Source organism: Athene cunicularia (assembly GCF_003259725.1).
Source record: "Athene cunicularia isolate RWA chromosome 5 unlocalized genomic scaffold, athCun1 chr5_part2, whole genome shotgun sequence".
In the NCBI taxonomy this organism is placed as follows: Eukaryota; Metazoa; Chordata; class Aves; order Strigiformes; family Strigidae; genus Athene; species Athene cunicularia.
Genome location: NW_020799102.1, coordinates 7,819,498 through 7,845,117, shown reverse-complemented (window position 1 = coordinate 7,845,117; position 25,620 = coordinate 7,819,498). Strand labels below are relative to the sequence as shown.

The 25,620-nt window shown below is 37.4% G+C and overlaps 1 protein-coding gene across 1 annotated transcript in view; it reads right to left on the bottom strand.

Moving 5' to 3' along the window:
* TOLLIP (toll interacting protein) overlaps window positions 1–25,614 on the bottom strand; it is a 27,874-nt gene extending 2,260 nt beyond the window's left edge. Inside the window, exons 1-6 of the mRNA XM_026850180.1 lie at window positions 25,578–25,614; window positions 16,319–16,468; window positions 12,223–12,405; window positions 10,978–11,130; window positions 9,541–9,631; window positions 5,640–5,660 (exon numbers count right to left, since the gene is read on the bottom strand). Coding sequence (XP_026705981.1) covers window positions 5,640–5,660; window positions 9,541–9,631; window positions 10,978–11,130; window positions 12,223–12,405; window positions 16,319–16,468; window positions 25,578–25,610 — 631 coding nt within the window. The 5' untranslated portion in view covers window positions 25,611–25,614. The remainder of the gene's footprint in view (window positions 1–5,639; window positions 5,661–9,540; window positions 9,632–10,977; window positions 11,131–12,222; window positions 12,406–16,318; window positions 16,469–25,577) is intronic.
* Between the last annotated feature and the right edge of the window lie 6 nt (window positions 25,615–25,620).

The following is a 25,620-nucleotide window of genomic DNA, read 5'->3' as shown; positions in this document are numbered from 1 at the left end:
GGGGGGGGGGGGGGGGGGAAATCAATGATTTTGAAGCAGCTCATGACTCACCCTAACCCAACAACTTCAGATTTTTTAAAAAAAAACACCAACATATACTCCAGAAAAAAAAAAGAAAAAAAAGAAAAAGAGATATTGTAGATATTTTATCTAGACCATTACAATCAGAATACTTTCTCTGGAATAGGTTCTCTGCCCCAGTTATGATTCAGAAGTGGTAAACTACAGTATGGTAAAACGTACAGCTCAAAATTAGGTACGACTTGCATCAACCAGGTCTACACATGAATCACTAATAAAACACTACGCACACCGCAGAAAGCTGTGGTTGTTCTTTTTCTCCCTGTTTCCTTCATACTTTAGTTTCTAGTGCATTTATGTCATGATGAAAGAGATGGTTTTACATCAGCAGTATACATAACTGATAATTAGAAATTCAATGAATGCAATCTCCATTGCATTCGAAAGAAAGTACTGAGGTCTAGTAGGAGACTGGACCACACTCATAAGCAAATTTTAAGCCAATGTTTTTCTCTGGTTAAGTTCCATTCAGTTCAGCAAGCAAAGTCACAAAGGGGCAAAAGAGCAATTCCTCTCATGCCTGTGTGGGTACACACTGCTTTTCTCTGTTCCTCTGCCAGAGGACAGAATTTATCTGACATTTTTGATTGATTTCTTGTATGTCTGTGTAAAATTAAAGCACTGGCAGTTTATAAAGACAGTTTTAGAAAATGAGTTTTTTAATTCCTGTTAAAAGGAATTACTAGACAAAGGGCCTTTTCCATCACTTAACATTTATCATTAATTAAGCATAGATCTGTTGCTGAAAGCGCTACCATTTGTTTTTATAAAACTGAAACCAAGTATAGTATACATCTAGATTCTTTTGTGATCACTTCTGAAAACAGCGTATTTCATTTCTCTAAGTAGTTCTAGACCCCCTGATTATGTTAGTCCCACACCTTCATGTCCTACTTTTCCACTTCTGCTGTATTGAAGGCAGGGCAAGGAGAACTATTATACCTACATCTAGACACAAACACGGCACTGCTTCACACAGCAGCATGATAAATGTTTTGTATTTGTTCCCTATTTGCTTTCAAAGATTTTATCCACTCTTTCAAACACCATTCACCTGGTAGTTTCACGGAACAGCCTATAGTAATTCAGAAGATCTTTATCTGTAGTAATGACCTATCAAAAAATCATCACCAAATATGTATTAGTTAAGATTTTTCTTTACACAATACTTTAACACCAGCCTTAATAAGCGATTTTATTTCCCATATGAGATCTTTCTACAACCTGCTGTAGTCAGAGACCTAGAAAATTGAGAATAGTTTTTGTTTTGACAAATTGTCCCCTTGATTAGCTTTCTAAAAATATGAGGCACCCCAAAGGCCTCCCTCCATTAGGGTATGATTTATCACCTACTTTTATCTGTTCATCAGCTTTTCAAAATAGCTATTAAACCACAAGAGGACCTTTACTGTATCAGAATATCATATAATAGGAAGAGTGTCCTTAGCAAGTAACATTTTGAAAAATGCAGCTGACAGTGATATGCACAGACTACATCATTCTTACCCACATACTCATACACCTATAATTTCTAAGGTATGAGCTTTCCTTACATAACCGTGTCATCTCCTCCTAAAGTTTACCTAGTTAATAGTTTGCTTTAAATCAGCTCATTCTAATCTCCATAGGTTTTAATCAGTATATTACTGTCTATCTACAGACAGTTACTTCAGAACCATTTTTTAAAAGAACTTGTTTGCTATCCTCCAGTCCTCTGAAAGCAAGACTAATTAAGCAATAGGTTACATACTGCATTTGATTAAAAAAATCCATAATACAAGACTGGAAATAAGTATTATCTTACCTGCACTTCCTTATTGATAATCTTAACGATTAAGTGCTAAACTCAAAAATTATAATCTGAGGCTCCTTCTCCATAAAATGCATTCCTTCCCAAGAGGGACAAAACCAAACTTACTTCCTCCTCACATTCCAAGTGGGTTTTTCTGTACTCCCTTACATACTTATATCTTTATAATCACTTAATTACCTAAATGAGTCTAGCTCCTCTGCTTCTTTAAAATACAGAGTTCTCAACTCCTTACACATTTGATCTTCCAAAGCTTTGTTACCCAACCTTATTACCAGTTTGGATTTAATATCTAATTCAACTCTCACATATCCCCTCATTTGGGCAGACCTACCACTTTTTGGCAGAAACCACTCTACTGTTTCACTGCAGATTTTTAGGTTTCTCCAATAGCATGCTTTTTTGGTTTTGTTTTGTTAAACAAAGGATGATCTATTTGCATCACCACTATTACACATCTTCTAAATAAGATGCTTTTTCAACCAGGTGTCATATATTACTCAGGAGTCGATTAAAAGTTGCTTCTTTTCTATTGAATTCTAACTGCTCAAAACGCTTAACAACATAAAGCAGATTACAACTGACAATTTTCAAGTGTGCCTCTTAGCAGCCTCATCTCTTAGCCTAATGACTAAGGTACTGAAGAGATGAAATGTATTGCAACTGTATTACGCTACTTCTATTTAGACAACATCTAAAAAAAAGAGCAACGAGCAATTTCAATACTTACCTTGTCTCTTCAAGACTTTCTTTAACCTGTAACTATTTCATCAGAAATGTCTGTGCTCACTCTAACTTGTACAAATGTTTTAGCATCTCGGTGATTATCTTTTTTCTATCAGGTTTAAAAATGCCATTTTAAAATTCACATTTAAGGTTGGATCACCTAAACACACCCTAATTTACATCAGCTCTGGCTGACAACGTATTGTAGTTGAATATAGTTTGACTGTGTGCATTGCAATCGTGATTCTACCTAATGTGCTCTTTGTTATTTCTTTTAACTTGGACTTCTGTCCTTTCTGAGGGGATGCATTACTGATTGTAAGCACCTCCATACTTATCAATGTTCTCCAATTTTTGATTTTAAAATAACTCCCCTTGTAATCATCTTAATTTTTATTAGAAGCAAAAAAGGAACCTAGATGCTTTAAGTCTAAAGCACAGGCTGCATCTATTTGAAAAGGTCCCTGCTGCCAACTAAAGAAATGTCCCTCTCACTGTAAATTTATTACCTACACACTGGAACCACGTCTCTGCCCAGCCATCTGCATCACACCACTACTAAGGGTATCTATCACCTCTTCTGCAACAACATAAACTTTAGCTCAAGAGCTTATGCCATTTGGACTATGGTCCCTGAAATTCTGTCGCGCACTACGTGCTTGAACCTATGGCAAATGAGACCGTGTGTGCAGTCTGCAGACAAACCTCTTTGCAACCCTCACCAACACTGCAAATACACTTTACCCAACAATCATATCCAGCAGCATTTCAGACCGCCTCTCCTACAGCTTCAACAAGCCTTAACTCATCCCTCACACTTCCTACAAACCATCCAGGCTTTTACAAGAGATGAACAAAAATATACAGCCTCAAAAAATGAAGTTGCAAAGCACCTGAAAGAACAAAGCAATAGAAGTTATGTTTTACTTCCAACACAAGCTTTCTAACACTCTTTAGTAAGTCATCAGCACCCTAAAATTATCCCACTATCAGCCTAAATTGTGAAGGAACTACCTATACAAGAGGTCAGTTTAAATTATTAACCCATATGAACCATGAGGCTCAATTAAAGTGCCACAACATCCTACAGCTCAGCAATAAAGTTTCACTGTTTTGTCAGTGCTAAGAAAATAAAGACCAGCACAGAGTTTTTCTTACTGGTTTCAAAGCAAGGTAATTATGAAGCTAATTATGAAGCCAGACACCTGCAGAGGTAGTATTCAAGAAGTATTTTCAATCTAAATATTCAATTTTAGAAAAGAAATTTACTGATTGTATTTTTTCACTAATTATTTTCAAAATCCATTTTCTCAGCTCTTCTAGAGTTAGTGCTGTCTACTGCTACAAGGTACACAAATAGAAGTTAGCATCACAGTGATCTCTAATAAATACCTCCAAGATAAATGCTTAATTTTTATGAAACACAACATTCAAGCTATATAAATACCAACTTAAAGAGTAACTTTTTTTTTTCTTTATTCTGCACTCAGGCTAAAAGCATCCATAATTTCTGATCTACAAAAGAGTAAGCAAGACTTAAGCATAAAGAACTACACACCAAAATTTAGCATATATACATATATACAGATATGCAGTCATTACAGAAAGTTATAATAAACTTCAAAATGTTCAGTAAGAAGTTGCTTTAGACATTAAGCACCTCATTTCACTAACAGGTGAAAACTGAAACTAAACCTCATAAGAACCCCCTATCAATGGCATTGCACACTCCTGTGTTGTTCTTGGATATTAGGTAAGTGTTATAAATCAGAAGAATGGAACGCTGGTTTCCAATTCAGTGAAATGTCAGTGGCAAACATGCTGGCATAAGCAGTGACATTCCAATACATGAAACAAGTATGTAGAACAGCAAGTCAATTGCTACAAGCAGCAATGGAAGCATCACAGCAGAATTAACAGAGTGGGTTAACTGCACACAAGGCATTACACATTTTTTATTTTCTTGTTCTGTCAAGTGCCCCATGTTTAATTTCTTAATTCATGATTATTCTGTCCCATGCATAGACCCTTTCAGAGAAAACTCAGGAACCTTCTCAGCACGAATTCTTTCATTTAAAGGAAGAAATCAGTATCACCTTTTCAAAAATACATGGATAGGTCAATGATATTTGCTTCAGAAAAAAGTCAGTGCTAAAACATGCACACCACCATCTCATTTTTTTTAAAACACTACTTTGCAAACTACTAGGAAAGTGAAGCATATGGACCCACAGAAAAGTTCTACAATTCCACTGCTCTGAATAAACTCAATACGTTATGACAACTGCATCAGATTTATTTACAGCAACTTTTGAGAAATTCAGAGCATCAAGAATTATGTCACAAGGAGTAATTCTAGAATTTGCTGAACATACTTGAAGACCAATGCTTTTACCAAAGTTAAGGATGTCACATCTTTGCACAATTCAAAATGAAAGTGTCATAGTAAGTCTAAATTGAAGGAAAATTAATTTCCTGTAACATAATTTTCCTTCAGAGTTCAAATCAGATGCTTAGCTTAATATGGAGCTAGCAAAGAGGTACATGAAAGATACACACTGATGAAAAAAGTGTTATCTTTTTGAAAAAAAGACTTATTTGGATATTAACAGAAGGCAACTGGCAGGCTGTCTTCTTAATGTCATTGCAGAACTGAGTTCTTCACTTTCAAGTTTACAAAAAGTCATGACATTACCTGCTTCTCCCCAAACCTTGCAGCAGGAGAACATCTAGAGTAGCTCAGTGAAATACAAATTTCAGAATATTAGCAATGTGTTTTATCCATCAACACTTGACTTTGTTATTATAGCTTGAAGCTGAGCAGATGCCTTTAAAGACTTTCCAACAGGTTAAAGGGGCTTTAACAATTTCCAAGAGATGCATTAAATTGTTCTATTGTGACATCCAAGTGGCAATGCCTTGTGATACAGTCTGCTGCAACAAATAAAGCTGTTTAGATGAGTTCATGCAAAGATTCTTGAGTCAATGAGGATGGGAGTGAGAAAAGAGCTTGGAAACTTACCCAGAGCAAAGTACTCAAGCCCTAAAAGTAGGTGGAAAATGAAGGGGCAAGGGGAAAGGAATAAGACATTGGAAAGAAATATTAATCTATTTTTAAAAGGAAATGAATCATTTAGCTTCCAAAGGTGAAAGTTGGATAAACGAGGCAATTGGGTAAAACCTAAACTACCTAACATAAAAACCTAAATGCTGCTAGGATTCAGTCTCCCAATTAATTTACTGCAGCGCTCTGAACAAGTTTCCTAAATGTGCTCTTTTTTCAGAAGAAACAATTCAGGAAAACATTTTCAAAATAAGCAAGCCACCAAGTGTTTGCAACAAGGATTATATTTCATAGCCCACAAAGGACAACATAAATCCATGTTTTTCTGAACAAATACCAGTAACATTGCAAGCTAACCCATGAAACTCAATACAGACACCTAAAGGAGTAATGAACATACACACACAACTTTGCCTCATGAAAAATTATGTTCTGGACTCTGACAGGGCCCTGACACATATGAGTTTTTAGCTTATAAACACTCATGTAAAAAGCAGGTTAAGTCCAAATAGATTTTCTATCTCTCCCATGGATATTTAGCTAATAAGAAATACAGATTGCTTATTGGACTAACTTTTTTTTAGCTTACTGTCTTGGATACACTACACAGAACATCAGCTTGGACCCTAAGGAACTTGTACACCTCAATATTCTACAGTCCAAATTAAGTAATCTTTAGAAAAAGAAACAGGAAGAGATGGTAGATAAACTCAATTTTTAGAGGAGCAACAGGAATCACAAATTCAAATCTTTCCAAACCCAATCCATAGTTGTACCATCTATGGCAACTATAGTCTGTAGAAACTAGCACTACTGTCAGAAGTTTTTAATTTTTAAAACTTTTGAAACTAATTAACATGGTGCAAGAATATTCTATTATCTCACCACAGATCTATAAAAATACCATCAAATGTGGGGAAAATAGCATTACTTGTGTTGGCATTTCAAGTTTCAGATGCTTTTTAAAGTATTGTATTATTTTTATTATATTATATTATTTATATTATATTTTTATTATATTATTTTTATTAGTATAAAAAAATTTTCTGTTACAGAGAAAAGAGCTTGGGTTTCATGACACAGCTAAATTTAATTTAAAGCTATCTCTCTTTAAAACACAATTATTTTTGAGAGTAACTGTTAAACTGTGTGGATAAGCATTTTAGTCCAACTTAGATTCTAACAGTCTCGCTCAACAGCAGAAATCTCCTCCATTTCAGTTCCAATAAACTATCCAGCACCGCTCTTCCACTCTTCCAAAGGAAACAAATAGAACTTGCTTATTGACCACACTTATTCAACTGGGTAGGTAAAATATCTGAACTAAGAAGAAGGTAAGGTGGTAAACATATTCCTGCAGAGCATACTAATGACTTGAAGTAGTCTCAAAAAGAGATAAAACCCTGTACCGTGTTCCAAAGAAAGAGTCCCAACAGAGTTTCCCCAGGAGATACAATCAATTCAGCTGGGCAGGGAAGGCCCATAGTTTGCATGCACCTTTCTGAAAAGGTTTACAGAATCCTGGAGCAGCATCTAATTCAGTATAGAGAAAACATTTTGACAATACTCCATGTCTTCCAAGATGCACTACTGGTTCCTTTTATAATTTTAAATTACTTTCAAGCCATACAATTAAATGTATGAAACAACAGAAGTACTCTTTCAAAGTCCAAACCTAACCATCCATCTAGTTATTCTGAGAGGGTCATTGATTAGTGAATAGGCAAAAGCTTTAAATCTCACAATGCTTTGAGAAATTTTGATGGTGCCAACAATTTCTAGAATAGCAGACACAAAGCACAGTAATATTAAAAAAAATATATATCAAAAATAGGTCAAAAGGTGGCTTGTAGTAAGTTTGGCATTTAAAAAGTCAAGGCAGTGCATTCAAGCGTTCCCAGAACAAATGAAAAGTTTAAATCAAGGGGTGGGCTTCGCAATGCTTTATAAATACAAGTCATAGAATCAGGAAGAATTTTTAATACATTATCATAGCAGTAAAAAACAAGTATGCTGGATCTTTGCAGAAGGTCAATGCACCAACATCCTGATCAATAAAATTGTTACATAAAGGCAAATTCTTCTATGCTAAAATATCAGGCACTACTATCACTTGCTAAGTATTAGTTATTTCTTTACTTATCCAAGTAGATTTAATAAGTATTACTGAAAATATTCAAGATAAATACAAAATTTACAGAACACCAAGATCTGAACATCAAGATACGCCACCATACTTGTTTTTCAACTTTGAAGGTGTAGTATCAGTTTTATCTGTTTAATTCTAGTTTCAATCATACCTGAAACTAGTCTCTTCATTTCTACTGTTTGTACTCTAGCTGGCATAGTAATTTTGCAATATGAATATTCTCATTTTGTTCTGTTCAAGAAATTCTATAGCACCTTCAATTACGCTGCTATATGTACCACCTCAGCTAGCTGGGGTTTTTTTAACCATACCCAAGATAACTATGTTTGAAGTTCACTAACTGCTTCAGTATATAAGGATATGATGAACCTACAAGCAAAAAAGATGTGGCATCTAATTCAAACACAGAAAAGCTACACAGAAGTCTGGCTTATCACAATGAAATCATACTTCAGGATGCACACACAAGTTGAAACAAGTTCACTGGCAAAGCAAGTAAGCCTTAAATCCTGAGAATTCAGCTAGAGATAAAAGCACTTTGAATGAAGCAAAGTGCATGCTTTCATCAGGGGCTAAGAATGTAACCAAACTTTTCTATGTTTTGCTCTAACTTAAGTCTATAAAAATGAAACAGCAGTTATGAATCTAAGTTAAATACCCAGTCTTCCGCTGAAGAGGTTTGTTTTTACAGAGCATGATATTTTAAATTCAAGCAGGAATTTAATCTTTAGGGAAAAAAAAAAAAGCATCTATTGTGTCAGCCCTTAGTACTGCAGTTATGTCCCACACACTCTACCACTCATTCATGCACTTACATGCAAAGAAATTTATATCTTATTTGCCCTAAAAAATACACATATTACAGAAAAAATGTCCATACAACAAAAACTAGTGCTCTTCAGAGCTGTAAGCAAAACAAAAAACCCAACTGAATTTTACTTATCAGTTAGCTAAGTAGGGCAAATTCAAGCTTATTTACATAATTTAAGCTTTTTGTCTTTGATAGGAAAAATTACAAAATCCAAGTTAACACATCTTTCTATACAAGTCCAAAACTTACTTTGCACAGACAGAGAATGGATAATACCTGCTTTATTTCTTCTTTATGTATTTACGTAACTATCTCAGAGCTCCCTAACATTTTTCATTTGCTGTGTTACACACTTCACACATTACACAGCAAGCTTCCAACAAAGCATTTTCAAAGGCCCCAGAAGAGTCAATCCATTTATGGGCTATTCAACCTGCAGCTCTAACAGCACAAATCATTTGGTGCACTTTCCGAAGTCTGAACAGTTTCACACATGGATTGTCACCATTTAAACAAGCACACATTATAACAGAGTGGAGCCTTCTAGATATTTAGTTATTCAGTGACCTGACATAAGTCTAAAATAAATACTGAAGATAAGCCTTCAAAAGCTGCTTGTTTCAACTGAATAATTTCAACAAATAGCTGCTTGCTTCATATTAAATTGTTTTATCAAACTCGCGCAACTCCCTTCAACAGGGGACAAGACTGAAAAGCAGACCTACGTTTAGGTCACTCGCTCTTCTCCTCCCTAAAATGTATAATGGGAAAAATGGTTAAGGACAAAATAATTTATAGTTTTCTTTACATTCTAAAAAAATCAGGGAGAAATTTGGTAGTTATTTCTAAAAAACCCTTCATCTGAAAGTTTTAAGAGTCTTCAAGGAAAGAAAACATACCTGCTATAGGCACATATCCAACTCCTTGCTGATATACAGTGGGCATCAGGACCACTGGCTGGGGCTGCATCATCATGGCAGCCGGCAAAGACTTGACACAAAACAGATTAGAACAGATCAGAACTACTCAAGAAACAGCAAAACCTAAACCAGCAATTAAAATATTTAAAACAGTACTTGCAAACAAAGTGTCACATTGCAACCATGTTCCATATTACAGTATGACTATACTATGTGCTAATCTATACTAAGTAAAACCTCTGGCAAATTAACTGAACTACCATCCTTTTAAATGACAATTAATTTGTCTGTAAATCAATATAAACACATCATGTGAAACTAGCTTTTTGCAACAGTATGATAAATTTTGTCACTGACATTTTGTTACTGAAGGAAATTATTTTAAAATATGGTTTTAATCAGCTTCCATGCCTTACTCCTGTGAAATGAATATACAACATATCCATCATAAATTAAATCTTAAGAGCAAACCTGAATTTTAGTAAAAGCACTAGCTCCTAAAAAAAACAAACTTCTAGAAGCAAATCTTAGTTCAAATCGATTATTCTTGAGGTAAACCAGTACTTTAAACAAAATATCAATTCAACTACATTCCCTTTAAATACCACATTTCCTGTTCAGTTTAATCTTGGAAAATATTAAAAGGTCAGATTCTACGTACGGTACATTCATGGGCAGACAGTTTTAAATGTTAATTACAAACTCATTTCTCTTAGGGGTAATGGAACAACTGCTCAGATATGGGGCAGAATGAATTTCAAACAGCAGAGAACATCTGTTCCCAGTTGTGCACTCAAACATTAGCTTGGAACTCTTGATGCTGTACAGGTGTGGTAGGAAGCATTCAGGGCTGCACACGCTATACACGCTGTCCAACAGCTACTAAGAGAAAGGTGACAGAGGACAGAATTGTCCATGAGCTGCTAAATGGACCAGTGCAAGTCAGCAGTACATGACCAAGAGCACCAAATGAACAAGAATGAAAATAAACAAAGTCATCAGAAAGAGCTTTCAAACTATCCAAGAAAGAGCCAAGACAGAAGAGTTTCCATTATTTTTGCTTTTAAAGTGACAGGAATTTCTAAAGATTTAGAGGGGAAAAAAAAAAAAAAGAGCTATTGTTAGATTCCATGAAGCTTTTAAAAAATTATTATTGTTCTTAAACTGGAAGTGACAGTGACCATTTGACTTTTTTTATACTTCTGTTCGGACAGGAATAAGATGAACTTTTGTAATCACAAAACCAGATAAATAAATACCCACTTACCACCTCATCAGAAATTATTTACTGCCTTAACTAATATTTTTGACTGCTATTTTCTATAATTATTTTCAATGCTAACACAAACACTCAGTAAAGTACCACTACCCAAGAAGCTTCTCTCCCTTCCTCCTCCCAGCCCAAACTTGGCTTACCGTGTACGACATAACCAGATTAATCATTCCTTCCTTGTCATCACCCTGCCTTCCGCTCAGGCTATACCATTCATCCTCCACATTTCCTTGTTTCAGAGACTCAGGAATTGTAATGTGCGTCCAAGCAATACGGTCATCCATTGAAAAGGCCCGCTAAAATATAATTAAAAAACATTTTATCATCAAGTTAATTGTCCTGGAAAAAAAAGTCATAAAATTATTCTTGACTAGCACTTCCTTCAGTTTTATGCTATTTCATTTTGCCAATTTTATTTTTAATTTATTCTTTTTGAAACTACTACATTGTCAGCAAATATTTTAGCCATCTCCCAACAAGGATGAATGATGCATTAAGTGGGATTATTGATTGATTGCAGATATTTAAGTTGAAAATCTGAAGCAGAACACTTCTAGAAATATACTAATATCAGCATAGTCTCTATGAATAGTGAAACCATATCAGAGGCCATTAAATTAATGTCAATGGCTTCTGTTTACTAGGACAGACTGTGAACTCCAGTAATTCAAGGGCAGATACAAGGACTGATCTGCCACCCCTGTTGCAACAACGAAACAGATACTTCAGCTCATCACTAAGCCCACAAAACAGCATCCAAAAGCTTCACTTGTGTAATGGCCAAACAGCTGTTGCAGTGTCAAGTTTTACTACACACAGTAAGAGAGGCAATAAAAAAGGCAAATCACAGACTTTAGCCTCAGTTGTAGCCTCTAGTTTGTGCTTATAAATCCTGGTGCCTACAGACAGTCTGCATCTGACAGTTTTTATCTTCAGCATTTTCCAAGCTCCTCCCGGGTTAGAATAACACTGAAGAATTTCTGAGTAAAACAGCATTGTAATGTATAAACAGACTATTTTTTAATAAGGACAGTACAGAACACAAGGCTGTGGGGCATTTTGATAGCAAAGAGGAGGTTAAACACCATTCAGACATTTTTACTTCTCTTCCTTTGCAGGGAACCTTGCTAACGACCCTTATCAGCTACCAAAGGAAAAGTAACAGCTCTGACATTCTTGGGGAAGCCTGAAGCCTTACGTATTGCTGCTCTTGGGATTCTGAAAAATCTTTGCCACCTCCCAGAGAGCACAGCTAAGAAACAGCCTTTGGTAACTCCATCTTTTTTTGCAAGATTTCACCCAAACCTCAGTCCAAACAGGAGATGGGGAAGCGTTTAAAAAAACAAAAACAAAAACAAACACAAAACAAAACAGACAGCAATTCTGACCTCATCAAATATCTCTAGATAAAAAGAATCCACACCCGGGGGAACAGTGCACTGAATAACTTTGTTCCAGCGGGGGTTCTTGGCTCCATTATGTGCTGTTGGAGTTTCATACACAGCATACCCCAGCCGTATTCGACAGTATGGATCCATGCGGGTCATTCCGTAGTTCTTTGCCAGTTTTGCCTGGAAAGAAAAGAAAGCCTATAAGTGGACAATATTCACACTGAGAAGTTAATTGCTAGTATAGTTAACAAAGAGAATCAAATATTGAGCAAAGAGCTAGATTCACTTATGAAGTAGACAGGAAGGAAAAAAAGAATCAAGAAAAACAGCATTCAGACTATAAATAAAGCCAATGACACCAGTCAATGCCTGGGAAACCTAAAAATGTCTGTTGTAGAAAATATGTATCTTCACTATAGCTAAAATAAGTTACTTCATACCAAACCAAAAGATACATGATTGCAGGGAAGTAGTAACAAGTTCAATTTTTGCCTAGGTATCTGCTCTCCAATATACAAAGAGAGAGGCCTGTCCTCTTTCGCTGAAGGATGAAATACAGAAATCCAGTAGCATCACTATCACAGAACAAAAGCACAAACTGCAAAAGCAGTTCAACTGAGGTAAAAACTAGTAGATCATATTTTTCCAAAGTGATTAAAAAACTTACTTAATTCAGTGTGCGTGTTTGATATTACTTAATTCAGTGGGCAACTTAAGTTCTATGTTACTATAAAAACAGATAGTGTATAGAATCAGAAGATACCCAACATAATCTTGCTGTAACATTAGAGGAATAGAACAAAACAAGTCGATGACAGTCCTGAAGACAACACTGAGCACTGTTGCATAGCTATGCCAAAGTACAAACAGGACCATTTGGACACGCTGTTTCTCTGGTCTGTACTAGAGCAGCCTATACTTCTTTTTACAGTCAGACAAGTGACAAAATATGGTGCCTAGGATGCCTTCCACCTGAAGGACATTTAAACAACTGGAACAATTGAGACTTCCATAAGATTTAATCACAATGGCTGCAGCTCTGGCCTGGAAAGTTCTTCTCTCTTTCAGGGCACATCCTGGTTCAACAATCCACACAGAGATGGTGAGAAAGGTCTCAAACAGTTTCTTGTAAATGTAGTTTTTAACAATTAAAGTAAGAAAGTTGGCACCTGAATTATGCACTCTATAGACTCTGAAATCCTGAAATTAAACAGTTTATCATAAAAATTCACCAAAAGAAAAAAGAGCATATATATTGTCTGTCTAGTAATTTAAGAGGACAAATCAACTGTACTTAAGACAAAGTCACCACCATTCCTATATATCTGCAAGAAAAAAAAAAAAAAAAAAAAAAAAAAAACAAAACAAACCAGTGAATTACCTTCCCAAAAAACAATTTCTGATCTTCCACCAGTTTATTAGTAACAGAATTAAGGCATGCTGTTCTATATACTTTATCAACACATATTTAAATACAAAAGCCTTCAACCAGGTTTTCATGTTCCACAGTTTAACTATGCCACGGTAACTAGCCTATCCAGAATGCCATGTGATGCAATACACCGCCAGGATTCCCACAGTATGCTTGCATGAACTCCCAGGCAGGACTCTCTCTTAGGACACCACAGGGTTGTACTGCCATTCAGAGGGACCTTGACAGGCTAGAAAAGAGCTGGGAAGGAATCTCAAAGTTTAGCAACCGAAAATGCAGCGTTCTGCCCCTGAGGAAGAATAACCACATGCGTAACTATAGGCTGTAGGCCAACTGGCTGGAGAGCAGTTTTGCAGAAAAGGACCTGGGGGTCTTGGTGGACACCAAGTTGCAAATATGCCAGCAATGCTCCCTTGCAGGAAAGACAGACAGACAACATCCTGGGCTGCACTAGGAAAAGCACATCTAGCAGGTCAAGGAAGATGATCCCTTCTGCTCAGCACTGGGGAGACCATATCTGGAGTACTGTTCTCTTTAGTTCTGGACTGCCCAGTAGAAGACAGTCACACTTGAACAAGACCAGCAAAGGGCCACTGACACAATTAATGGTTTTACAGAATCACAGAATAGCTGAGGCTGGATGGGACCTCTAGAGATTGTCTATTCCAAGCTCCCTGATCAAAGCAAGGTCAAATGCTCAGGCAAGTTCTGAGTATCTCCATGGATGGAAGCTCCACAACCCCTTTGGGCAATCTGTTCTGGTGTTTGACAGCTCTCAAGAGTAAAAGTGTTTTTAAGTATTTAAATAAAATTTACTGTATTTCAATTTATGCTCAGTGCCTTGTCTTTCCTCTAGATAGCACTGAAGAGAGCCTAACTGTCGTCTTCATAAATTCCTGATGGCGGAAACTACTCATTGATAAGATTCTGATTAAGACTTCCCCAGCTCGCTCTCTCTTTCGTTGTATGTAACATCCTCCTTAATCCTTAATTAAGGGACTGTAAGCAAGGTAGTAAGTGTGGAGTGATATTTGGACTAAAACTCCAGAGGTCCTCTCTAACCTCAACTATCCTGTGATTCTATAAAAAGTAGTTACTTACAGACATGGCATCAAGAAGAGTCATTAGGTTTTACTCTTCAAGCAAGATAAATGTTTTTTTCTCATCTGCGCAAGCACCTAAAAATAAATGAGGATTGAACCTGATAAAGACCAGTATCAGCTCCATCAGTAACGCATCCAAACAGAATCTGGATGTTTCTCTACATAACCACTCAAATTGAGACACAAAACTTCCTGAACACTGCACTGTTTGCCCCCTTATCTGCTCCAGGAACTTCTACCATCTATATTGGATTGGATCAACATCCCATGACCAAAAGCACTTTAAGCTAACCAAGCAAAGAGCCAAAGATGAACAACCTGGGAGCATGCAAGTTACTAGAAATTGCTAGACAGTGAAGTGAGACATGGCATGTCATTTGATAAATGTTTTGTTTCCTTACAGGCCTGAGGTTTAACCTGAATCATCTATTCCTAGCTCTGGAAAAAAAACTGTAGTAAAGGTTCTTCCACTATGCTCTAAGAGTAGTAACATTTTCCTGCCGTTCAAGGTTGCAGAGAGGCTTCCAATCTTACGCTCTCCGAACACACATTGGGAAACCGTCAGACCTAGACAAGGCTGCAACTGAATGCAACGAGCAAGTTCAAGTGTCCAGACCTTAGAAGAAAGAAACTTTGAAAAAGCATTATCCATAGTTTTCAAAAGGATATCAGCTGAGAAGAAGCAAACTGACCAGTGAAAGGCATAGACAGGAAAGACAAAAGCCTCTTTTCCTGAGACACCCTATATAGGTTTACTCCCCAATACAGACCTCACCAGCAAAGCTGTAGCCATACGTGTACTATTGAAGGCTTGGTGCTAAATCTGAGGCTAAACATCTCTTCGGTATGTTTTTAGAGAATAACTTGACAACAGCACTTGTAAATAGATGAGGTGTGTTAAGTTAATATGAAGAACACCTGGTATGCTAATGTAGAAAAACAGAATTGTGTTAAGACAGACAAGTTTTAAAACCTGAAATCTTACACATAATGAATGCAGTAATATAGTACTGCCAAGAGATAAAAGAAAGGATAACAAGGGAAAAGAGGAGGTGGAAAATAAAGAGCTCAGACTACAAACCTGTGGTTAATAAGAAAGCCTGCAGAAAGCACTAGGGAAAACAGCAAATGCATTAGAGGAAATGGGGGCGAGCAGAGCAGTCACTTAAGGAAAAATATGTAAGGCAAATGCAGTTCTCTACAATATTCTTAAAATTGCTAATGTCTTCCAATATCAAGTGTTTCTGCAGGAAGCCTTCTTAACAGAAGTTTTCAGAGAAACCTATCCAGTGCAAAACACACATGAGTTTATTTGATTATGTGCTATAATGCGTGGTTTCCAGAGAATTGCTGCACCCTGCAAGATGCAGCTATGAAACTGGACAAAATGCTGATGTACACAAACATGAAGCTAGAAAAACTATCAAAATTACCCATTCCCTATATACAAATAATTTAGTAACAAATTCCAACACAAAATCTTTTTATGGCCACCAAGCAAAAAGGTTAATTGGTTAATTGCAATTACTTGACTGTACAAAGATGGTATAATTTATACCTGTACAACAGTAATGCTGAGTCTGCCTACTGTACCCATTGGTCCTCCATACTGTAGCTGCTGAGCTGCCTGGGCATCCAGCTGGATTTGCTGTTGCTGCTGGGTTGGGGTAATGCGAAGAAAATCTTGAGGAAGCTCACCAACATACACCTTAAAAAAGATAAAGAGACAAGTGTCAAACTTGGGTTTTCCACTTTCATAATGAAAAGGATAATAATATAAATCAAGGCTTAGAAAAAGCATTCAGCAGAATTTAGTCTAGTTTTGACAACACGAACAAAGAACTAACTGAATGACAAGACTGCCAACTCACGTAGAGAATGTTCTCATACTCACTTTCAAAAACACTAATTTCCAACATAAGCCTCTGAAGAAAAAAAAAAAAAGTAGGACATACAGAGCTAAGGCTGCTCTGCAACTAAACATTTAAGTAGTCCGTACAAAAGTTAGAGCTACCAAGTTTTACATGTCATTCACACATGACATCTGATGGCACCCTGCTCTTGCACTTATCACTCATGTTGCAGCCAGTCATTCTTGTGACAAGACTTAGCACACCGCTTTCATTTGAAAGGGTCATCCTCACAACCACCTTCAAGACAGATCATAAAGACAGGGTTTCCTATGAACCAAATCCTTCAACATAACTAAGAATCCTTCACTGTAACAAAGATGCCCTAATGCTTTTCCATTAAACACAGCCAGCCTGCAAGTAACCTTGGGAACAATTTGTGGACAAAATCCCACCATACTCAAAACCATAATGGAGGAACTCGAAGTCTGGACTATCATAAGAAAGAATCATGACAAAAAATTTAAAGTAGAAGTACTAGAGGGACTCACATGTGCCAATATGAATCAACTGTCACCATGCAGTTTCTATTAGCTTTACACTAAAAGAGGAAAATTTCTACCTATTACTGTCAATTCAACAATTCAGATTGTTTCTAGGTTTTAAATGTTCAGTGAAACATTATCAATAACACATTTTGAGGCATAACATTAAAACAACAAGCATACCATAATAATAAATTTTAATAGGCACATAAAGCAGCATAGAAAATTTAAAATTAAGCTGTGCTCATGTCTGTTGTCTATAGAGTCCCTTACAAATTTAATACAAAATTGTCCACCAAATCAAGACAAAAGACAGTGCAATTTGTCATGTTGCAATCCCACGCAAGATTACTCAATTGTACATCTGGCAGATGCATGCCTACAGAACATAATTTAAGAAGTTAACAGGCCTGTAAGACATAGCTTTTGAAGATTAGACAGCACTTGCATGTCAAGATTGTATCTTGGAGACAGAAACTGCAGCTCTTGCCAAATCACATTTGGTATGACTACTGCTATCCGAGTGCCTCAGGATCCTGGCAACAGTAAGTGTTACTTGCCAGAAAGGAAGTTATCAAAAAAGCTATGGAGGAAGTACTGAACGCCTGCTGCGAGGCTACTGGGAGGGAGAAGAGGGGATCAGTTTTGCTTACAAGCGTCTTAAAATTTCACAGTTAAGATCCTAAGTAGCTTAAGTTTTAAAAAGCAGGAGGAGAAAACAAGGGCAGAGAGCAACAAAATTAAGTTAAAAGATAATTCTAATATTAAAAGAATGCTTATTTAGCATTAGACAGGGTCTTAGAACAGCCTTCTCATTAGAATACATGTTATAAAAAAAGGAATTAGTTTTAAAATAAAACAATCAATTTAGGAAAGATTTGGCATTTACAACACAACAGGTCCCCTCCAACTCTTGACCTCCAGGAAGTTTCACATCTGATATTATTAGTGTCTCCAAGAAAAGACATTATAAAGATTTACCATAGTCAGAAGAGGTGGCTGCAGCCCTGAAGTTACATTCCCATATGTGCAGGCTCCCTCTGTCAACCTCAGAAAACAGGACAATGTCTTTTGTCTCCACCATCTTAACATGGACATAAGAGCTTAATTCACTCACAATCATAGTCTAACAATATCTTTCACTTTTAAAATTTTAAGTCACCAAAATACTGCTCCAAATTAACATAGGGATACTAGTCTCTGTACTGAGGTCCAAAAGGGACAAACAAAATCTACTAAGGGAGACCAAAGTTTTCTTAAAGAATCTAAGCTGATTTTAGGGAATTCAGTTCTCTCACACAAAGCTACATTCTCATCCTGGAACTACAGAGCAGACATACACAGAACCTGAAAACAGCTAGTGTAACTAAACTCTCAAAAGATCCGAGTGGTAAACCCCTCCAAAAGGAAGAGTAGGGAACAGGAGATGCATACACTCCCATCTTAAATGTTCAGCTCTGACTGACATCTGGTACACAAGTCCTGGTGATACATTCAGTAAAATATTTAGGAGAGATGCTTATTGAGGAAAACACATTACTCAGTAAGTTCTTATGCTAATTATCAGTTGATTCCATATTGATGGAAACAAATCAGTAGTGTGCAATCTTTTTATCTGTAAAAACAGGCTCATTTACGTCTTCCTTGAAGCATTTAAAAGCAGACACAGAATTGCCACCTCCAAACCCGAATCAAAAATACAAAGTTACATAACCAGAGTTCAACCACAGTTTTTGTTTTTAAAGCAAGGAGAACATAAGTGACACACCTACTCAACACCCACTTTAAAACAAATGTACTTCCCTCTACTATAACATTTAAGGAAGAATGTGAAATTCAAACCCACTCTGCCAAAAACTGTAGAAAAAAAATAATTCAATTTAACATTTGAATTTTACTAGCATTCTTTCTTCAAGCAAGATGCCAATATGACAGTGCTATGATAGAACTACAATTCTGAAGACAAATGTTGAACAGACATTCATAAAAAGGAAGTCTGCCTTGCAATTACTTCCTAATGAACTTTACTGACAGCACTGCATATCAAAAAATACAATTATCTAGAAATGGAATAACATTGCCCTTCCTATCTGCTCAAACCACCCATGAGCTAAATTTGAGGAACTTTAAAGTGAGAAACACTGCAAGTATAAAAATTGCATCTCAACTTCTTCAAATTGAAGGCGGTGTGATGTCCTACAGCTATTTGAGTTGTCTCAGTCTCACCTGCCTGTTTCTTTTCACTCCTATTTCTTGTGCAACATTAAATGGTGCCAAGGCAGGTGTAAAGTACCCTAGTGCAGAGGGCTGATCAGAAGAAATGAAACAAGGGTTGGAGGTAAAGAGGAGGTGAAGTCATCGGGACCTTTACCTCACTCACTGATCATGTTGAGTACTGGTTCTACATAAGGAAGGGAAAGGGGATGCAGAGACAAGGACAATCACAAATGCCCTGATTTATGGAACCATATGCCAAGACATGATAAATTCAGGAAACCTTAAGTAAGGTTTCCACACTAGCAATTACTAAGAAATTCTGACACTAGGTTTCACACAATGAAGTTTCACATTAAAGAGCTTTACACACCTAGCTACTCAAAAAAGATCTAACTATTCTCCTTTAAAAGGTTTTACTGTTTGTAAGAAAGAATGAGTGAATGAGAGAATTTTGAACTGTTATTCTATGTTTTGCACACTAAAGAAAAAATTGGGACCAAATAAGATGCATCTAGAGGTACTGAAAGAGCTAGTGAGTATTTTTCCAAGGCTACTCTTTATAATCTTCGAAAAAGCATCAAGATTAGAGGAAGTCCCCTGTAACTGGAGAAAGACAAATCTCATACCCAGCTTTCAAAAGTGCCAGAAGAATGACCTGAGGAACCACAGGTCTGCTTCACTTCAGTTGCCAAGAAATCCATAGAGCAAGTCCTTCTGGAAGCTGTTTCTAGACATATGAAGAAAAAAACAGACTAGGAAGAGCCAGCCTTTACTAAGGCTTTAAAAAAAAAAAAAAGGCGCCTAAGGAGACCAACTGCCTTTCACAATAAAAATATTAGAACCTATGAATAATGAGAGCACTGTAGGTATCACAGAGGGGTCATTACAATCCAAATGGGTGGACCAATGGATGGATGAAAAACTGGCTGGGTCACTGAGCTCAGAAGTTAAAGCTCAGTGGCTAATGACACTGGAGGTTGGTTAAAAGCAAAGTTTCTCAGAGATCTGTACTGAGACTAACTTATGTGTACAATATTTTTCTTTATCAGTAAATGGAGTCACAGACAGAATGCACCCTTATCAGTTTTTAGATGACTGGCATACTTGAGGACAGGAACAACCCAGAGACACAAACAAATTCACTAGCAGGAATCTCATGAAATTCAACAAGAAGTACAAAGTCCTGTACTTTGGACAGAAAAAATCCCTGGCACCAGTACAGACTGAAGAACAACTGGCAGGGCTGCAGCTCTACAGAGAAGAACATGTGGGTTCTGGTGGAGACCATGCTAAACATGAATGAGCAGAGCATGCTCACAACAATGAAGCCTAACAGCATACTCCTGTGGATCAACAAAAGCCTAGCCAGTAGGCTAAAGAAAGCAATTGTTTCCCTTTACTCAGCACTCATTAGACCACATCTGGAATACTGCAACCCGTTTGGAGCTCAGCAGTACACAAAAGATTATAAACTTGAGTGAGCCCAGCAAAGATCCACCAAGATGGGCTATGAAAGGGCTGTAGCACAAGACTTGTGAGGACAGGCTGAGAATTTTAGAGTAGAAGAAACTTAAGATGCACCTTGTAGCAGCTTTCCAGTATCTGTGAGGAGGTCATTAAGAAAACAGAGCCAGGTGCTCTTCTGAGATGCAAGGCAAGAAGAAAGCAGACCTCAACTGTGAATCTGAAACAGAGGAGGTTTGACATGAAATAAGGAGAAAAAAAAAAAAATCACCGCAGGGACAACCACAGGAGAGGAACAGATTGCGCAGGAAGACTGGAAAAATGACTTCTGAGGTTTTGAAGATCCCGCTGCACAAAGCCCTGCAGACTGGTCTGAATTAAAAATTGACCATGTTTTTAGCAAGAGGTTGGACTACACGGCCTCCTGAAATCCTTTCTAACCTGAACTGTTTCCTGATTCCATAAAACTCATGTTGTATCACCACACATGCCCCAGTTAAACTCCTGTAGAATTGTACTCAAAGGCTCTGCTTCAGAATTTCAATTTAGAGATGGACAAAGAAAAGAATATAACAGCAATTAAGTTTACTACATTTACAGATTTTTGCTTGGTTTTCTGTTTGGGGGGGGGTGGGGTGGCGTGAGGGTGGTGTTTGTTGAGATTTTCCTTGGGGTTTTTTTGTTTAAATATTACTGCAAGGTACCAGATATTTCTTCTCTGGTTTTGATTTTTACCTGTTGCCATAAATTTCCCATCTACTTCATCGCTTCCATTGCTTCTATATGTCTACCTGTAAAGGCTTTATGAGTCTATAGTCATAATCTTAATAGTCATCTCTCCTCCAATTACACCACATATATTTAGTCTTGACTAAGTATTTTGCCACAAGCTACTGCCTCTCTATTTTCCCAGTACGTCTAAAACTGTCCAAGAGCTTAACATTTAAATATTTGCAAAATACGCTCCACAGTGCAAAAGCACAACTGTTACCAAAGATAAGAAAGTTTGGTTTTACTGAATAAGAAATCAATATGAACCATTTGATTATAATAAAAAAAGATCCCTTCTTCACTAAAACAATACTTTGAATTCCTGCTAAGTATGGCAGGAACTACTGTGTGCAAATGAGTTAAAAATTAAAGACATAATGAGTGTCCATAGACATCTCAAATTCAAGAAGCATTTTTAACATTTGAGCTGCACCGATTTTGGTCTGCACTCAAAGTAACAGAGGATTAACACTGGGAAAAGCCATAGAAGCAGCTTGAAATAAGAAAACCCATGAAATCATACTGGGATTAGCATTAAGACAGACAACTACCATTATTTCAGGAACAGACTTCTGACTTTTTTTCTACTCTACCACTAGACATACCAATACAGATCTATCTTTCCTCCAAGGTCTTGGTTAAAAGAATGCCATTGGATGCAACAGAAAATAAGTGCCTTAAGGTATCTGATAGGGAGCAAGAACTTCAAAGCATTATGAATGCTGCCCTCAACATCTTCTGTCAAAGCAACGTGCTCCAGACATCAGAGCACAGCACTTGAAAATTAATTCACAATATGCTTAGAAACACTCAATGACACCTTACTCCCTCAACTTTTTAAACAACTTCTGAAATCCAAATTGATTGCAACAATGTGTGTTTATGAAGTCTCTACCTTCACAGATCAGGATTGTTATACTACATAAATCCACATTCTAATAAGAAACAGTATCTAATATAATACTCATTTACACCCAGAATTATCAACATGATTATTTTGGTGATGGAACTTTGTATTCAACATTGCTTGTGGGATAGCATATATCAATACTGGACAAAACAAACGGGAATTTCATTTTTGTCACCTTCATTCAGAAAAAAAGGATATCAAAGTTGTGAAGAGTCTCAAGACAAAACCAAGTTAAATCAGAGACGACAACTTATGTAGTTAAATAACAGTATTAGGACAAGAAAAGAGAAGTAATCAGAAATATAGCTCACCTATTAGATTGCAAATCATCAGATTACTAGGGAAATTAGGAGCAGAAATCTAAGTAGCCCTAGCTTGAAACTTGATCTACTTTTGGAGGACCTGACATATTTGCCAGCATGATGAATAACCACAGAGATTAATTTTGTGTGTGCTTGGCTAGCTAAGGAATCACAATTATAAGGTCTTGGTGCCTCAGACTTAACCTGAAGCCTGATTAAACTGTTAATTAATACGTCTCACTTAGCAGCCCTTACATATTCAGCTATGATTTAGATTTCAAAAGCTGTTTTGTTCTCAAAAGGTCACAAGATGTGAAAATAGTAATTCCACAACATCTTGAAAGCAGCCAGAGAAATCTAAATTCTAGCAGAATCTTCACCAGTAACAGACAGGATGAATTCCAGCTCTGTTTCATCTGAAAAACTACACAGCAATCAAATTTTAATTACTCACCAAATAAACGTTATCACAAACTAGAAAGCACAGCTATAAGAACAAGACTGGCAACAGTATATTAGCATATTTTTTTTTTCTTAACTGCATGAAACAACCTTGAATATTTTATTGCCTGTTCAAACAGAAGCAGACAGAACTGTTCCCTGCAGCACTAGAGAAAATGTTTCCAATCCTTTAGCACCGTTTAGTGGCTATTCATTTGTAATGCAATTGTATATATAGAAACGAGTAGAATTTTTTCACTCTAGAGCAAATTAACAAAGGCTGCATGTACCACAACATCATCTTTACCTGTGAATGGCAGCTTAATATTGCATAATTTTTTCATTCATTTGAAAACATTCAGATCTCTAAAGTGGTTAAGGCAAGGAAGAAAAGCATACACAACAATGTCAGGAACATGTAAAAAAAAAACAGAAACTAGAAAGGCAAAGTTGTACAAGATCAATCACCATAAACCTTTGTATTTGTCAGGCTTAAATCAATTTTAAGTAGCAGATTGCCAAGAGATTATGCAGGAGTATCTGGGTAATTCTAAAATAAGATATCTAGAAGAATAACGTCATAAGCACTGATGCAGTTCCTTAAAGAAATTTAAGACTAGGCAGTTACGATATTCAATATCTGCAAGATTATAACCATGTCCAAGAAGGATCTCACTAAAATCATATCTCAATACAGGAAGAAGACTTCACCAAGCTAAAACAAGCTCCACTAAATACCAGCAAGGTGTTTAGCACCACAGGAAAGTAAAACTTCTCTTAAAAAGACATGCCAGTCCTTTGAGAGATAGAAATATCTGCACCATTTCACCTCTCCACAAATCAAGACTGCGGTCAGGCCTACTGTTCAGCTTTAGCCAAACCACATAGTTTGTTTCCAATTCCTTCTATCCTTACTTCCACATAAATTCTCTCAATCTGCCCAACGTTCTCCAAACATAAACTAGAAGATAACTAGAAGTGAAGTTACTTTTAAACAAACCCCAACTATTTTACAGGTATTTATATTATTTTGACCAAAACTGTTACATACTGACAGAATCGTATTTGGGTGCAAACACACCATCAGCTCTCAAAAATCAAGCCTTTGGGGATAGAAGCTACCTAATTCACCACAGATTCAACCGGAACAGCACTCGTCTTTTCATGATACCATCAACAGACATCAAAGCAACTTAATTAACTTTTTTATCTTAATTCTCCACTTTTATTTCAACAACAGAACCATCATGACAATCCACTGTAAAAGGAATCTATTCTGGAAGACCAGACAAATAAGGCATTTTAAGGAATTAAACTGATGATCATATAATATTACTGTCACGAGGTAACAACAGACAGTGATGCAGTTTTTCCAAAATTAGCAGTTTAGTAATTCACTCTGGTCTTTCATCAAGGCTGCACAGACACAGCAAAAAAAGTAGCTGTTTATAGGAAATAAAATACATCCGTTTCAACTGACTGTTTAAGAAAAATCTTACTTCATCTGCAGAACATCGAATTGTCAATTATTACCAGATCCTTCCAGCCAGCAGGGACAGGAACAGCACATCAACCGAGAGCTGATGTTATGCCGCAGTTATATACCACATAGCAGAACATCCCGGTGTGAGGCAAGATTATTCCTGGGCAAAACTAGATAATAACACGTTCCCAATAAACTATTAACATTAACTGCCAGAAGACTGTTAAAACGGTTTTAAGACTGCTCAGTTCCTCCCAGCACACACACCTACAGGCTACTAGTGAAGGGCATCTTTCAGCACGTTCCAGCAGTTTCAGAGGCAGCTACCTGAATCTGCTCAGCCGACCCACGAAACCTGAAAGCTCAGCTCTGCTTCAAAGAGAAGGAGGTTTAGCTGTGGTTTAGTTTACGCCGTCCCCTCCTGCGTAAGGCCCCGGGACAGAGAACGGGCAGAACAGCTTCTCCGAGCCGTACCCGCAGATCGGGGGGACTTTACCCTCCGGCGTCCCAGAGCCTTCTGGCCAGGCGGAGGGCCGGGAGGGGAGGCAGAGGTGCCTTCCCCGCCCGCCCCCGTGCCGCGGCAGTCGGCAGAAGCGGAGGGCTCTTCCCTCCCCGCTCTGCCACGGGCCGCGAGCGGGAGCAGGGTCGCAGCCCAGAAGGGAGAGTCACCCTCCCGGCGACAGGAGCCGGGCCGAGGGCGGGGGAGGAAGGAGAAGCCCAAGGCCAGAAGGGTCCCGGCCGGGCCTCACCAGCCCAACGCGGGGCGGCCGCAGGAACTAACGGAAAACGCCCTTCGGCGGCCCCTGCGGCTGCCCCCCGCCCGACAGCACTCACCGGGCCCCGCTGAGTAGTGACGGTGGTCGCCATGGCGCCTCCG